Here is a 13,389-nt window from a genome sequence, read left to right as displayed (position 1 = left end):
TATCTTTTTTGCCTTGGATAGGGAGAGGGACTCTTAGATATCAGAGAAGCGGCAAAGATGGAGAGAGCCTGAGGCCCCTTCCGCACACGCAAAATAATGCGTTTTCAAACCACTTTCACAACTGTTTGCAAGTGGATTTTGCTATTCCGCACAGCTTCAAAGAGCACTGAAAGCAGTTTGGAAGTGCATTATTCTGCATGTGCGGAATGAGCCAGTAATAAAGTGCACATTTAGCCAACTATACACAATGTGACTTCTAAATAAACATTCAAAGGTAATGCTAGAAAGGGAGGAGGAAGGAAAAGTCTGGAATGGTTCAGGTTTTATTTGTAGTATAATCTATTTCTACTTCATCAGGAAATATAATGGATTGAACTTCAACCCTATGAATTCTGGGAAGAGCTCATCCATCTCTCGCTCTCTCTATAAGTGCCCTTTAATAGTTTCACTTAGTACTTAAAAGCTTTGTGTGTTTGTTCAGAAGATGATGTGCCTTCATGAACTAACTGGAGTAAAATATTGCTCTTTGGTCATAAAATAAGGAAGGCTTGCATCCCTCCCCCTTTCTGTATTGTAGGAAGAAAGTCAGGAGCCTAGTGACCATGAAGATGAGGAGGAAGATGAAGATGAAGATGATGATGACATGGAAGGAGTTGAGAGCTCAGATGAATCAGATTCTGATTCTGATGAAAAAGGTGGTAATTGCCAACACTGTTACAAATATGAAAAATAACTGGATATTTTGAGAGCTAGTCACATTTTTCCATTGAGTTACATAGGTGACTCCAATTGGGATAACAGACTGGAGGATTACAGTTTTTAGCCGTTTTGTAAAATATGTTATACTTTTTGTTTGTTAGAGTTATGAAGGTCAGAATGTCACAAATCTGCACATTTGAAACCAAAAAGAAATGAAATTCTTTGCATACACAATTCTGTTGCTCCTAGATGTTCTCTTAAACTGCTTCACAAATAATTTTTTTATGTTTTCTGTCTGTGTAACTTGAATGCCAAACATTTTTCAAGTTAGAATATTTAGACGCAGTATTCACTTTTCTAAGGTAAAGTATGCCATTGAGTCACAACCAACTCATGGGAGCCCCATGAAGTTCTACCTAATGAGGTTTTCAAGGCAAGAGATGATAAGGGGTTTGCAATTGCCTTTTCTGCATTGCAGCCCCAGTGTTTCTTGATGGTTTCCTGTCCAAGTACATGTTTCTTCAAAGTCCATGAAATACCAAAAGGAAAATGTGTGGGAAATTTTATCTTCTATTAGAATCATTCTCCATTCAGTTTCCCAACTCTTATATTTTACTCAGAGGAGACTTTAATTCTAAAACAGGTTCTGGCTTCATGCAACCTTTAATTGTCCAAAATGCTCAGGCTGTGGAACAAACATATTGTTTAGACCGAGAATCTCAGGATCCAGTAATTAACAGATTTGGTCTGAGATTGTTATAAATGTTATCACTACGTCACCCGCTGATTCTCCATGGAACAGTCTTTGATACCTTTGGGGATATCTATACTTTTGTATATTATAGCTATTGCTTCCACCTTACTAAATCATGTGATTAGTTTTGAAATGTGTGATAGAACCAAGAGTGACCATTGTCCTCTAAGGGTACAACTTGATTTTAAGAACAACATATTTTTGAGGCCTGCCCTTGAGCTTTCTGAAGGCTTAAATGGTCCAATGAATTACACTCAAATTTAGCTAAAATTTTGAAATGTTATGACCTAGTCCACCGTTACTAAACAATCCTACAGAACAATTCAGAGGTTATTGATAGATTTGAGGAGCTAGTTAGTTTATTGAAAGCTCTATTTATCAATAGCTGTCCTTCTGAATCTACATCTGTTTTTGAAATCTCTGATAAGGTTGAACTGGTTTGGGCTATTAGGGCTGCTACCCTCAGTTTTCCACCCAACATTAATCATCTTTATAATCGTAAGCAAAGTATAATCTTAAGCAAAGTTGCTTCCTTCCAAGTCACTGAAGACAATGGACTTAGAAGGACATGACTCTGGTTAGAATTGCACTGCTGATGTTAATTGCCATTGTGTCCTTCAGTTGCATTTCCCCCTCCTGTGTTATATGAATCTGCTGGTCCGATAACATGTTGACTAATGAGTTCAGATGCTTTCAAACCTGACAGCAGCAAATACTGCCCATAAAGACAGATGTTGATCACTGTACTATTTTTATGTCACAGTTTCTCTGATTTAAAGGCTTCCCTTCTGGACAGTCTACTGCCAGGAAAATAGGGGTTACTATAAATATATTTGGGGATGACTGATCTAAATATGTTTGCAATCAATTTGACACCTGATAATAGTTCCATGATGTTATAACTTGTTTTATTAACACTTGTATGCAGTGTTTTCCTTGTTTGATATTTTGAATCAAGAGAGGCAAATATCACAATTTATAACCCTACCCTATTACGTTTTTCTTAATTCACAGCAAATTATCAGGCAGATTTAGCAAACATCACGTGTGAAATTGCCATAAAACAGAAGCTTATAGATGAGCTGGAGAACAGCCAAAAAAGGCTTCAGACTTTGAAAAGACAATATGAGGAGAAGCTAATGATGCTGCAACATAAGATAAAAGATACTCAGCTTGAAAGAGATCAGGTGCTTCAAAACTTGGGTAAGAGGAAGACTGTTGCAAAGTGTCATGGGGATGCTATCTAGTTGATTGAGATGCATTCCTGGAACCATGTGTCAGGTTAAAATAACACGTGACTGCTGCTATTGAGATATATGTAACCAGCCTGCTGTATGTAACCACTGTCATCTGTGCATTCTTCCCTTGATCTTTGCTTTATGGCTTTACATGCTTGTAGACAACTAGGCTTCCCCGGCCCTCTTGTCCCATGAGAACAATGTTGCTTTTGTTATCTCGTGGGGTGGAAAGCCAGGTGGCTTTCTCTTGCTATCTGCTTGCGACCTTGGGGCACCTTAGTTCCAAAGACTGTTTTTCACAAATTCTTGGGAAAATGGGAGGTGGGCCTCGCTTTGGGGATAAAGGGGGCTGTGGATGCCAGCTTTGGCAGAACTGGATTTGCTTGTTTGGTACTTCAATGCCTTCTCAATAAACACTACTGACCAATGCTTCAGAGTCTGTTGTTCGCTTAAGGGTCCGAGACCTAACACAAAGCTATTTTTAATCCTTTTAGGAGAGCTTGGTAAAAGGTACATAGCAGGGAGATCTTGGGTTCTCCATAACTCTGTCATTCTATTTTGCCCTAACCTGCCTCACAAGTAGGCTTTCCTGCTGTGGCTTTTGAAATTCCTGGAGATATAGGGACACAGCCCCGGAAGGGAGCTCAATAGGGATGTGATGTCATAAAGTCCATCTTGCCAAGCCACCACTTGTTCCCAGAGAACTGATCTCTGTACTCTGAAGATCAGTTGTAATTCTGGAGAACACCTACCCTCTACTGGAGGCTGGCAATCCTACCCACAAGTTTATTGCAGGGTTAAGTGGGGTAATCCCATATCAGTGTCCTTGTGTCCTTGAAGGATATAAATTTGATGACTTGTGAAAACTAACTTTTGGCCTCCTCCTTTTTGTAATCATGGCTTGAACAGAAGTAGAACTGAAAATTGATGCCCATGAGATCATTTTGTTAACATTAGCACATACGCCCAATGTCTAATTCTAAAGATATTTTTTTCAATTTACTCTCCTTTAGGTTCAGTGGAATCTTGTTCAGAAGAAAAGGCAAAGAAGGTTAAAACCGAATATGAAAAGAAACTTCAGTCCATGAACAAGGAGCTGCAGAGGTTACAGGCTGCCCAGAAAGAACATGCCCGATTGCTTAAAAATCAGTCTCAGTATGAAAAGCAGTTGAAAAAGTTGCAGCAAGATGTGGCAGAAATGAAGAAAACAAAGGTATAGATATTTTAAAACTTTCCATTAACTTGAATACAAATTGCATCAATCTGGAAGATGAATAAGTTAAATGCATTATTTTTCTGTCTGAAATGTTAGCAATGAGTAAATGTTAACAATGAGTAACATGAGTATATATAAAGACTACACTTTTTCTATGACTATACTTTTCTATGAAAAGACTATACTTTTTCTATGAGCATTAATTGTCTTGATAGAATAGAGTAGATTCAAGTACATGTTGCTACTTACTATGGTAAACACACAGGGTTGGATCCTACTAAATTTTTGCTGGGAAAAATGTAGTGGAGTTGCTCCTATTGGGTACCAAAAAGCAATGCTAGGGATCATGGTTCCCACATGGACAAAATCCTCATGGGATGGGAGATGCTTTAAGGAGAGAAATTAGACAAGATCAAGCAGGTTCCAACCCAGTTTCCATTTGGGAGCTGCTGACCGTGTGGAAAGGAGAATTTCACCATACCTGTGCTTCCCACGTGTTTGAGTGGAGCAGATGTGTCATGTCTGTATGGTGGCAGACAGTTGTGCTCTCCTCACAATTGTTAATCTAATGTGACAATTTATCACTTGGTAAGCATTCCTCTGTGTTTGCTTGGACTCTGTATACATTTTACAATTATTATCTTTTTCAACAGCTGCTCATTGGCTCCAAGGCAACATAAACATCCCCCATGTCCACATTTTTACAACATTAATGGCCAAGAGCATAGGTCAAGAACATGGGATGGGTCAAAAGCATGGAGATACTATTAGAAGTGATAGAAAATAGTAACCTTTTAGCAGGAGAGGTTTTTCCTAGTAGTCAAAGGGCAAACGTTTTACCGAGAGGGGTTTTTTCCTTGAAGTAAAACTGCTTGATAAAGGTGATTGAGTAATAAGTATTTACACAGGTCCGCCTGATGAAGCAAATGAAAGATGAGCAAGAGAAAGCCAGAATGAATGAATCTAGAAGGAACAGAGAAATCGCGCAACTGAAAAAGGAACAAAGGAAACGTGAGGTAATGTGTAGATTAAGTTGAGCAGAGTATAACTGCTTCTGTTTGTGTGATCTCACCTGATTTGGGCTGTACCATTTGCAAGTGTTCCTGAGTCTTGCATGTTAGTTATGAATGGCTTCTCCTGTGGGCTATTGATTCTGAAGAATTTCATGTGATGACAGGCATATTTGTTTATGCTCTGGGAAGGACAGTTTTGCACCCAAACATCATTCATGACATTCAACCTATTGTTTAGTTTGTAAACCTACATTTGGAGATTAAGCATTTATGGTGCTAAGAGAATTTGTGACTCTTGTTTACAGCATCAGCTCAAACTTTTGGAAGCTCAGAAGAAGAATCAAGAAGTCATTCTAAGACGCAAAACTGAAGAGGTACTGAAATATTTTGGAATACATTTTTGTATTTTAAACTGTCAATGCAAATTATAATATGATAATATTCTGATTTATAACCTAGCTATGACTTTACAGGATAGTGGATATGAAGAGGGTTTTTTTGCTGTTTTAGGTTACTGCACTTCGACGGCAAGCAAGACCTTTATCTGAAAAAGTGGGTGGGAGGGTGAGTCGGAAGTCGAGTTTGCCTGAACACTCTAATCAAGAACCAAATTCCAGTGTGTCGTCAGTAGAGAATGATGGGTCAAGAGCATCATCTCAACAGAAGATGCGCATACCTGTAGCCAGGGTCCAAGCAATACCAGCAGCCACAACCAATGGAACTAGGTAATGTGGAAGGAAGATTTTATTTTCCTTCAGTCTGTTTTATTTTGTCTTTTAGCATAAATACAGATGTAACACACAGAGAAGCATCATGCCTTGTCTTTTTAGCTGCTTCTGCCTTATTTTCTGGCCCTGATAGCAGTGCAGCATTTTAAATACAGTTAGTACAGGTTAATACAAACAATCTTTTATCTGTTTAGGACACTGGACAGTTTCCTAAGAGCACCCTTTGTGTGTGTACGATTTTTAGTAAATAGGACTTTGTGCATAAACAATTGGGAATAAAGTTCACTGCTGACAGCAACCTTATATCTCTGTGATGGATATGAATTGACAAGGATGTTGTATCAGGAAAAATTGATATATTTATCTATTGGAATTGAGTTCCATTATTGAGACATGTTAGCAGTTCCTTCATATGTAAAAGTAACTGTTTCTGGCTTGCTTATGGAAGGAGAAGGATTGGTAACTATCAGTTCTAACATTGTTCTTTAACAGGGAAATTTATGTTTGAACATTTGTGTTCTGGATGCAGATAGTAATGGGAAAAATCTGATATTGTGGTATTCTTAATATTGAACAATACAAAAACATATTTTCTTAATTTCCACAGAATTCAGATCTGGAGGTCTGTATGTAAAAAAGGAAAAGGGGCTTGGGATTTTCTCAAACAAAAAGTCACAGTCCAGCTTTTGGGGGAAATTATCTTTTATTGTATTTTTAAGGCATTCTCACTGAGGCCCTTTCCGCACGGGCCTAGTACAGTGCCCGGGGGACGGCAAAAACGCCGTTCCCAGGGAGCTGTTCGCATGGGGGGTGCAGCTGCTTTGCAGCCGCACCGCACTCGCTCTTCCCAAGCGGCGCAAAGCCGCTGTTTTCCCACCTCGCTTCCCGAGCGAGGTTTACGGAAAACAGCGGCTTCCAGCCACTACCGTGCAAACGGCAGCGGTTGGAAGGCGCCTTCCCTCCCCCCTGTGCCCGGTTGACCTACCTGCTCTGCGATCGTCCGGCACATCGCCGAGGCCTGGGGACATGCCCCCCTGCCCTGCGGTTGCAGAGCAGGTAGGTCGATCGGACGACAGCGCTCTGCGGCGCCGTCTTCCCCACCGCAACCGGGACCGTTCGATTGCGAAGCGGTCGAGAGATCTCGTACAATAATGAAGAACGGCCTAAGATAAGTTTATAGTACCATTGAACCTATCAATTTCAAGTTTTTCTAAAAAATTAGTAATATACTTTCCTCCCCTTCTTCCTCAGATCTCCAAAATTAAAAATATCCTTCTCTCCAAGAAGAGGAAACTTTTAACATAGTTTATTTCAAAAAGAAAAAATTACACTACAAACAATATTAAATCACATTTTTTTCTGTTTTGAAGCAGCTTTCCAAAAATATTACAATATTATGAATACAAAATCTAAAATGTGTTGAAATAATAGTAATAATAATAATAATAGTAATAAATAAATTACTTAATTAGTGTGTCATAGTTGAACAAGTCTAATGTCATATTTAATTCCTTCCTCCAAAATTAAAAATAAAGATTTCCAGCTATCACAAAAATACCTTTTTTTTAAAAAAACCAATTATCTCTTAATTGAACAGGTTCTGACAACTTTGATAGATCTGTAATATCCTAGACTTTTTGAATCCAGAATTTGATTATGAGATATTTACTAGTTTTCCAGGTTATTTTGCAGGTAGTAATTTTGCAGCTGTAATCATATTAAAAATTATATTTATACAGAATCTTGGACTGTATGCATTAACTGGTCCCATGAGTTCTAGAGAAAGTAATCTCTATAACATGATAGATTTCTATAAGTTTCCAAGAGGAAGAAATTATTACTGGTACCAAATATGATGGAAACTTTATGTTAGATTGTTTGAATGATATAAATCTTGGAATTGCATACAGGAGCAAGTATCAAAGAAAAACAGTGACAACAAGAGTTTATTCATCCAAGGCAGCCAGAATGAAATGGCAGTTACTTGAACGTAGAGTCACTGAAATAATTATGCAGAAAATGACCATATCTAATATGGAGACGGATATGAATAGACTACTTAAGGTAAGATGTTCACTATGCATTTTGTAGGTTCCTGTGTAAATAGTTTTTACTTGGGGGAGAAAGATATTATTCATCAAATATAATTGCCAGTCATATGTTTTGTGTCCTGGCAGCCGTTTAAAATGTCTGTCAAACCCTAGAGGACAGTGATAAAAAGAGTTACTGATTTTTTCAGCAGTCTCTGTTCAGAAACAAATGTACATAGCTGCCTTAAAAAAAACCTTGATTAGAATTTTTGACTCCAAACTTGTGTACCAAAATGTAACTTCAATCTTATATTATTATAAGTTGAAACGTTACATAATATGAGGAACAAAATGGATCTTGGACTTGGCTGTGCTGATAAGTTTGTCACTTGATAACATAAAGTGACCAAGTGTGTATGTTTGCATGCAGAATTGAACAAATCCTCACAAATACAATAGAATTTTCAAGGCCTCTCAAAGCTCTTTTGTGAAGTCAGTTTATATGTTCGTCTTACAGTCACTGACTTGGATCCTTTATGTAAGATGTAGGCAGAAGAGGAAGATCTCCAGTTTGCCCCCTGATGATTTCATGGGGGTTTGGTGGACACAAGCCACTAAGTGGAGGATAGGGCTGCAATCCTACATGTAGTAACTTGAGGTGAATCTCATTGGACTTCAAAGTAATTGTGAATAGGATGGCAATGAGCTGCACGTGATGTAGATGTGGCTGTGAAACAGAATTTAAAATTCTTGAGTTGCTGTTTCTGTCACAACTGAGATATTAATGTTGTGATAGAAATAGTGTTGTATTCATTTTCACTGCCCCAATGAATTAAAAAATGTAACAGCTTTGTTTTATTCATCTTGTTTTTCACTATAGTTTTATGGCTGTTTTTCCTAACATTTTCCTCCCTCTTGTATATTTTTCCAACTTCAGCAACGTGAAGAACTTACAAAAAGAAAAGAGAAGCTTTCAAAAAGAAGGGAGAGGATAATCAAAGAAGGTGGTCCGGATGCAGATAAAAATATTCACAACATCAATGAAGAAATGGAATCACTGACAGCAAATATAGATTACATCAATGACAGTATTTCTGATTGCCAAGCAAATATTATGCAGATGGAGGAAGCAAAGGTATATCAGTTGAGGTTTTGCAGAACATTGTTTTTATTCACATGTGCGCTTAAATTAAAACATCAGAGCCAGATTCTGATGTATGATTGTTTTAGAAGATTTTATTTCTTAGTAATTATGATTTCTGTGTCTTTTCATTGTATCAATACCATTCTAGCTTCCTGTCACACCCTGCCCTAACCCTGGAGAGAAGGGGGTTGTCTGGGTGAAGCTGTCAGGGAGGCAGCAGCACAGCTACAGAACAGAGGGAGGAGTGAGTGGGTCTGCAGGGGTAGATAAGAAGCAAATAGGTAGAAGGCCAACCAATACTAGTTCCCTGTGGAGTAAAAGACTTACTCTGTTGTAGAGGAAGAAAGGGAGCCAAGAATCAAGACTTGTCATTACAAGGGGATAAAAGGCCCCAGTAGGAGGAAACAAAGGGCAAACCAGCTGGCTGGCTGAGGCAGAAAGCTGGAAAGTTGAGCAACCTGCAAAGCTCAGTATTGGGGAAGGAACTTATAGCGAGCTGTAAGACAGAATGGACCATATCTGAGTCATACAATCAGGTTTGGATCAAGCATGTTCAGGTCTATCTGATTTTTGCATGACAAGTGTAAGTCTTACTGAGAAATATATACCTGGCATAGTTAAGGCAGAACAGCATATCCACCCACATCACCCAGATGGGGTGGAACTTAGACAAGGCAGCAAGCACTACAGCCATGGCTCCTCATCTGTATGTTTGTACTAATGCTCTCTCCACTGCTCCCTGCACCACCTGAATTGCTTAAAAAACCCAAGCCATATTGTTGTTGTTGATATTATAAATCATACATTAACCATCAACCTGAAACCCTTGTCTTCCCCCCTTCCTATAATTCGTATGGAAGTACGCAACAGTCAGGTGATTTTCCTAAATGCTTTGTTTGTTGTCTTCTATTGTTTATGTAGGAGGAAGGAGAGACTCTAGATGTCACAGCAGTGATCAATGCCTGCACTCTAACAGAAGCTCGATATTTACTTGATCATTTTCTTACCATGGGTATTAATAAGGTAACACAAAAAGCAACCATATAATGCTATCTTTTACTGAGCCAGTGTGTTGGCCCTTCTAACTTATGTGTTGTCTATTCTGATTGGAGATGGTATTCCAAGGTCTCTGATCTTTCTCAACATCTGCTTGACATCTTTTAACTGTCTACGGCTTTTTGGTTGTCCAGCAACCTTCACTGAATACTGAACTTCTGTGTCAAGCATTAATTCTTCTGTTTAGTCACAGCTACTTTTCAACAAGATGTTTTCCTTTTACCCTTCACAAAGGAGCACAGTGGCCACTTATTTGCCAGGCAGTACAGAGTCTCCTGGTGAAGAATCTGTTAGCAGATATTCTATTGTCCGTCCTTGGAAGCATGTTGAGATTTGTCGTATTATTCATGGGTGGTGTATTGGGCTCCTCATAATAACAAAAGTATACTCTCAAAGTGTTTTAGTTCAACAAAGTTGATTTTTTTTTGGAAAAAGAAAATATTTTATATTCAACATATAATGTTGTGTTGTACACCGCCCAGAGCCCTTTGGGGATAGGGCGATATATCAAATTAAATAAATAAATAAATAAAACATACTGGCTTGGATCCTGTTGAAATTTACTGTGGGAAATAGGAATTCCATATGCCGAAAATGGCTTTATCCCCTCACACTGCAACATTCTGCTACTGGGAGACAGTGGAGTCCATAGGGCCAAGAGGAAAGGTGGGGTACAAATATTTTAATAAATGAACAAACATTGTTAGGGGCAATTGGAGGGATATAGCAGGAAAGAGGAAATCAGTGAAAATCGTTCCTATGCATGTAGATCTGTGTGACTGGACCTAGCACGTTACTTGGAAAAATCTAATAGATAATTTCTATAAGTACTGCTAGTTCTTTCAAGATATTGAATAAGATTAGAATATTATATAGTAAGAAAACAAGAGTTTCTACTGACCTTGCGAAGTAATAATTTCATTTAATCATTTCTGAGGAAGAACTATACCAAAGGAATAGAACAAAGCAAAGTTTTTAACTAGCTGAAATGATGTTGCCTGAATATGAAGCTTAGATAGGATTTTTTTTAGTGTTCATATTGTCTTTGTCTAGACATTGAGGAGCACTTAGGTAGAGACATGGTATGTGGAGATAATTACAGTGGGCAGTCTCCTGCTGGGTTACAGACACATGTGCATAGTCAGACTATAGAGCATAGACATCAAATATTGATTGGTTTAGGATGGCAGCCATAAACAATCAAAATGTGAATTAATGTGGCACAGATTTACAGATGCTGTTTGCCTCTTTCATAGGGTCTCCAGGCAGCCCAAAAGGAGGCTCAGATCAAAGTTCTTGAAGGACGCCTTAAACAAACAGAGATCACTAGTGCCACCCAAAACCAGTTACTGTTTCACATGTTGAAAGAAAAGGCAGAATTGAATCCCGAACTAGATGCCTTACTGGGCCATGCTTTGCAAGGTAATTCAGGTATTGTACAAAATGGAGATTTCACTGCATGCTGAGATTGCTTATGTTGCATGCTGAATTAAATATTTTTCAAAGAAAGTGTTGTGAATAGATGCTGTACTTTTATATAATAAAATTTAACAATTGTTAATGGAAAGCTTTTTGCAAATATCAAGTTCTCAGTGAAATGCAGGACTCAACACAGTCCGCTTTAATTCAGTGCCCATGTAACCTCATTAAAAATTAAGGCCTTTACAAATTGGAGTACTGTAAGCTAAAATTCTCAGCCCGTAAATCTCATTTGTGTATTATGCATGTGCTATGGCATCTATTCTGCTAGATTTTAATGTGTTTTATATAATATAATGTAGGACTCTTTATTTCTGCAAATTGATCGGTTTTGATTGGAGTGTTGCTTTTGTTTCCTCCTTGCTGTTGTTTTACACAGACCTAAATAGTGTACCGCTCGGTAAGTATGTGTAGCTTTTCTGTGTACCATACAGCTGCATGAGATACTAATGATATACATACACACTAACTGCTGCATCATAACATGTGAGCGTGTATGACGTTTGCATGTCTTATTGGGGGAAATTTACTCATTATTACATGCTTATGGAGTCCTTTTTCTTTAGGGATCCCATTCCTTACACAGAACCCTTGTTAACAATTGAGGTGGACATGAATGCACCCAGTTATGAATGTAGTATGAATGCTCATTTACTGAGACACTGATACGTTTGCTTTCTCTCTCTCTCGCCTTTAATTACTGTAGTTGTAACTGACATAACAGTTTTTTCAGAGAGAATGTGACACATAACCTTCAGTTAATTTTAGTGGTGTACAGGTAACAGCTTCTTGTTCAACTAAGTGCTTCATAAGAACTCATCTAATGCAGGCTGCATTATTTATTTAACTGATGTATGCTATAGTTGATCAGCTGTGTGTTGCTTAGGTAAGAGTGCCTATTATTATTCATTAGCAGTGCTTGTGAAATAGCTAGTGAAAATACGTGTTTGTGTATGAATTGTGGGAACGCTTCTTTTCTGCTTTATAATGATTTTTCTTTGGAGAAGACTGACAACCAGTTTCAACTAGAGGGCAAGAAATAGTGTGGTCAGCTTTGCTAAACCTTTTATTAGAAAAGAAGTGGGTTTCCAACCTTTAAAACTGGAATTCAGTGACTCTTCTGTTGAGCATTCTCAGATCTTGTTTTAGTTTTACTGTTTTCAGATAAGTAATGAGTTCTAACATAGGTGGTGTTTGACCTTCTGTATGGATGTTAGATATATAGGAACACATTTTGAGTCTACTAATATCTTAAAGAACAATGAGAATTTCCAGAGTATAAGCTTTCATGAGTGAAAGCTCACTTTGTTTTATTTGACAAAGTAGGCTTTAATTCACAAAAGCGCATACCCTAGAAAATGTTGTTGGTAAGATGCCAATGGACTTGCATTTTGTTCTGCTACTGCAAGCTAACAGTATGTACACATTTGGCATTCATTTCTCTGTAAAGATTGTGCCCCAATTTGAAACTGTAGCCTTACAGAACTTCAGCCTCTCAAACTCTGTTCAGATGCGAGGTCAGTCCTTTTTCTTTAGGGACCTTCTATCTATAGCAACAGGAACAGAGAAAATAAGACATTTAGCCAGAGTTTGCTTCTAATTTCTCCTCAGGTGTGATGCCATGAACAAGTGGTGCCTTCTGTGGCACCTCTTGTTGGAGAGATGGGAATTGAAGAACAATACTGAAGATACTTTTGTGCAAAGGATAGTTGTGCAATTCAGGACATTCGTAATAATGATAGATTTGAGAGTGAGATATAGGATGGATAAAGGGGAAACAAGCTTAGGCCAATACAACTATGAACACAGTGCTGTTCAGTTCATCATTTTAGAGAGCTTGAAGTGTTGACTTAAGTATGGAAACGTTTCTCATCTTAGAAGAAGAAGAGTTTGGATTTCTATCCCCCCTTTCTCTCCTATAGGAGACTCAAAGGGGCTTACAATCTCCTTGCCCTTCCCCCCTCACAACAAACACCCTGTGAGGTAGGTGGGGCTGAGAGAGCTCCAGAGAGCTGTGACTAGCCCAAGGTCA

At 38.3% G+C, this 13,389-nt stretch overlaps 1 protein-coding gene across 14 annotated transcripts in view; it reads left to right on the top strand.

The window, feature by feature from the left end:
* KIF21A (kinesin family member 21A) overlaps positions 1-13,389 on the top strand; it is a 124,252-nt gene that overhangs the window by 76,382 nt on the left and 34,481 nt on the right. For 5 of the 14 annotated variants that reach the window (XM_048501040.1, XM_048501050.1, XM_048501045.1 and 2 more), the window contains 11 exons: positions 578-695; positions 2,468-2,656; positions 3,705-3,904; positions 4,816-4,923; positions 5,226-5,294; positions 5,431-5,645; positions 7,559-7,712; positions 8,616-8,813; positions 9,744-9,845; positions 11,135-11,309; positions 11,737-11,757. In XM_048501040.1, the coding sequence (XP_048356997.1) occupies positions 578-695; positions 2,468-2,656; positions 3,705-3,904; positions 4,816-4,923; positions 5,226-5,294; positions 5,431-5,645; positions 7,559-7,712; positions 8,616-8,813; positions 9,744-9,845; positions 11,135-11,309; positions 11,737-11,757 (1,549 nt within the window). The remainder of the gene's footprint in view (positions 1-577; positions 696-2,467; positions 2,657-3,704; positions 3,905-4,815; positions 4,924-5,225; positions 5,295-5,430; positions 5,646-7,558; positions 7,713-8,615; positions 8,814-9,743; positions 9,846-11,134; positions 11,310-11,736; positions 11,758-13,389) is intronic. The other 9 variants (XM_048501051.1, XM_048501047.1, XM_048501041.1 and 6 more) reach the window with 2 other exon arrangements.

This window comes from Sphaerodactylus townsendi, linkage group LG06 (genome assembly GCF_021028975.2).
Source record: "Sphaerodactylus townsendi isolate TG3544 linkage group LG06, MPM_Stown_v2.3, whole genome shotgun sequence".
In the NCBI taxonomy this organism is placed as follows: domain Eukaryota; kingdom Metazoa; phylum Chordata; class Lepidosauria; order Squamata; family Sphaerodactylidae; genus Sphaerodactylus; species Sphaerodactylus townsendi.
This window is presented reverse-complemented; position numbering and strand designations above follow the sequence as displayed.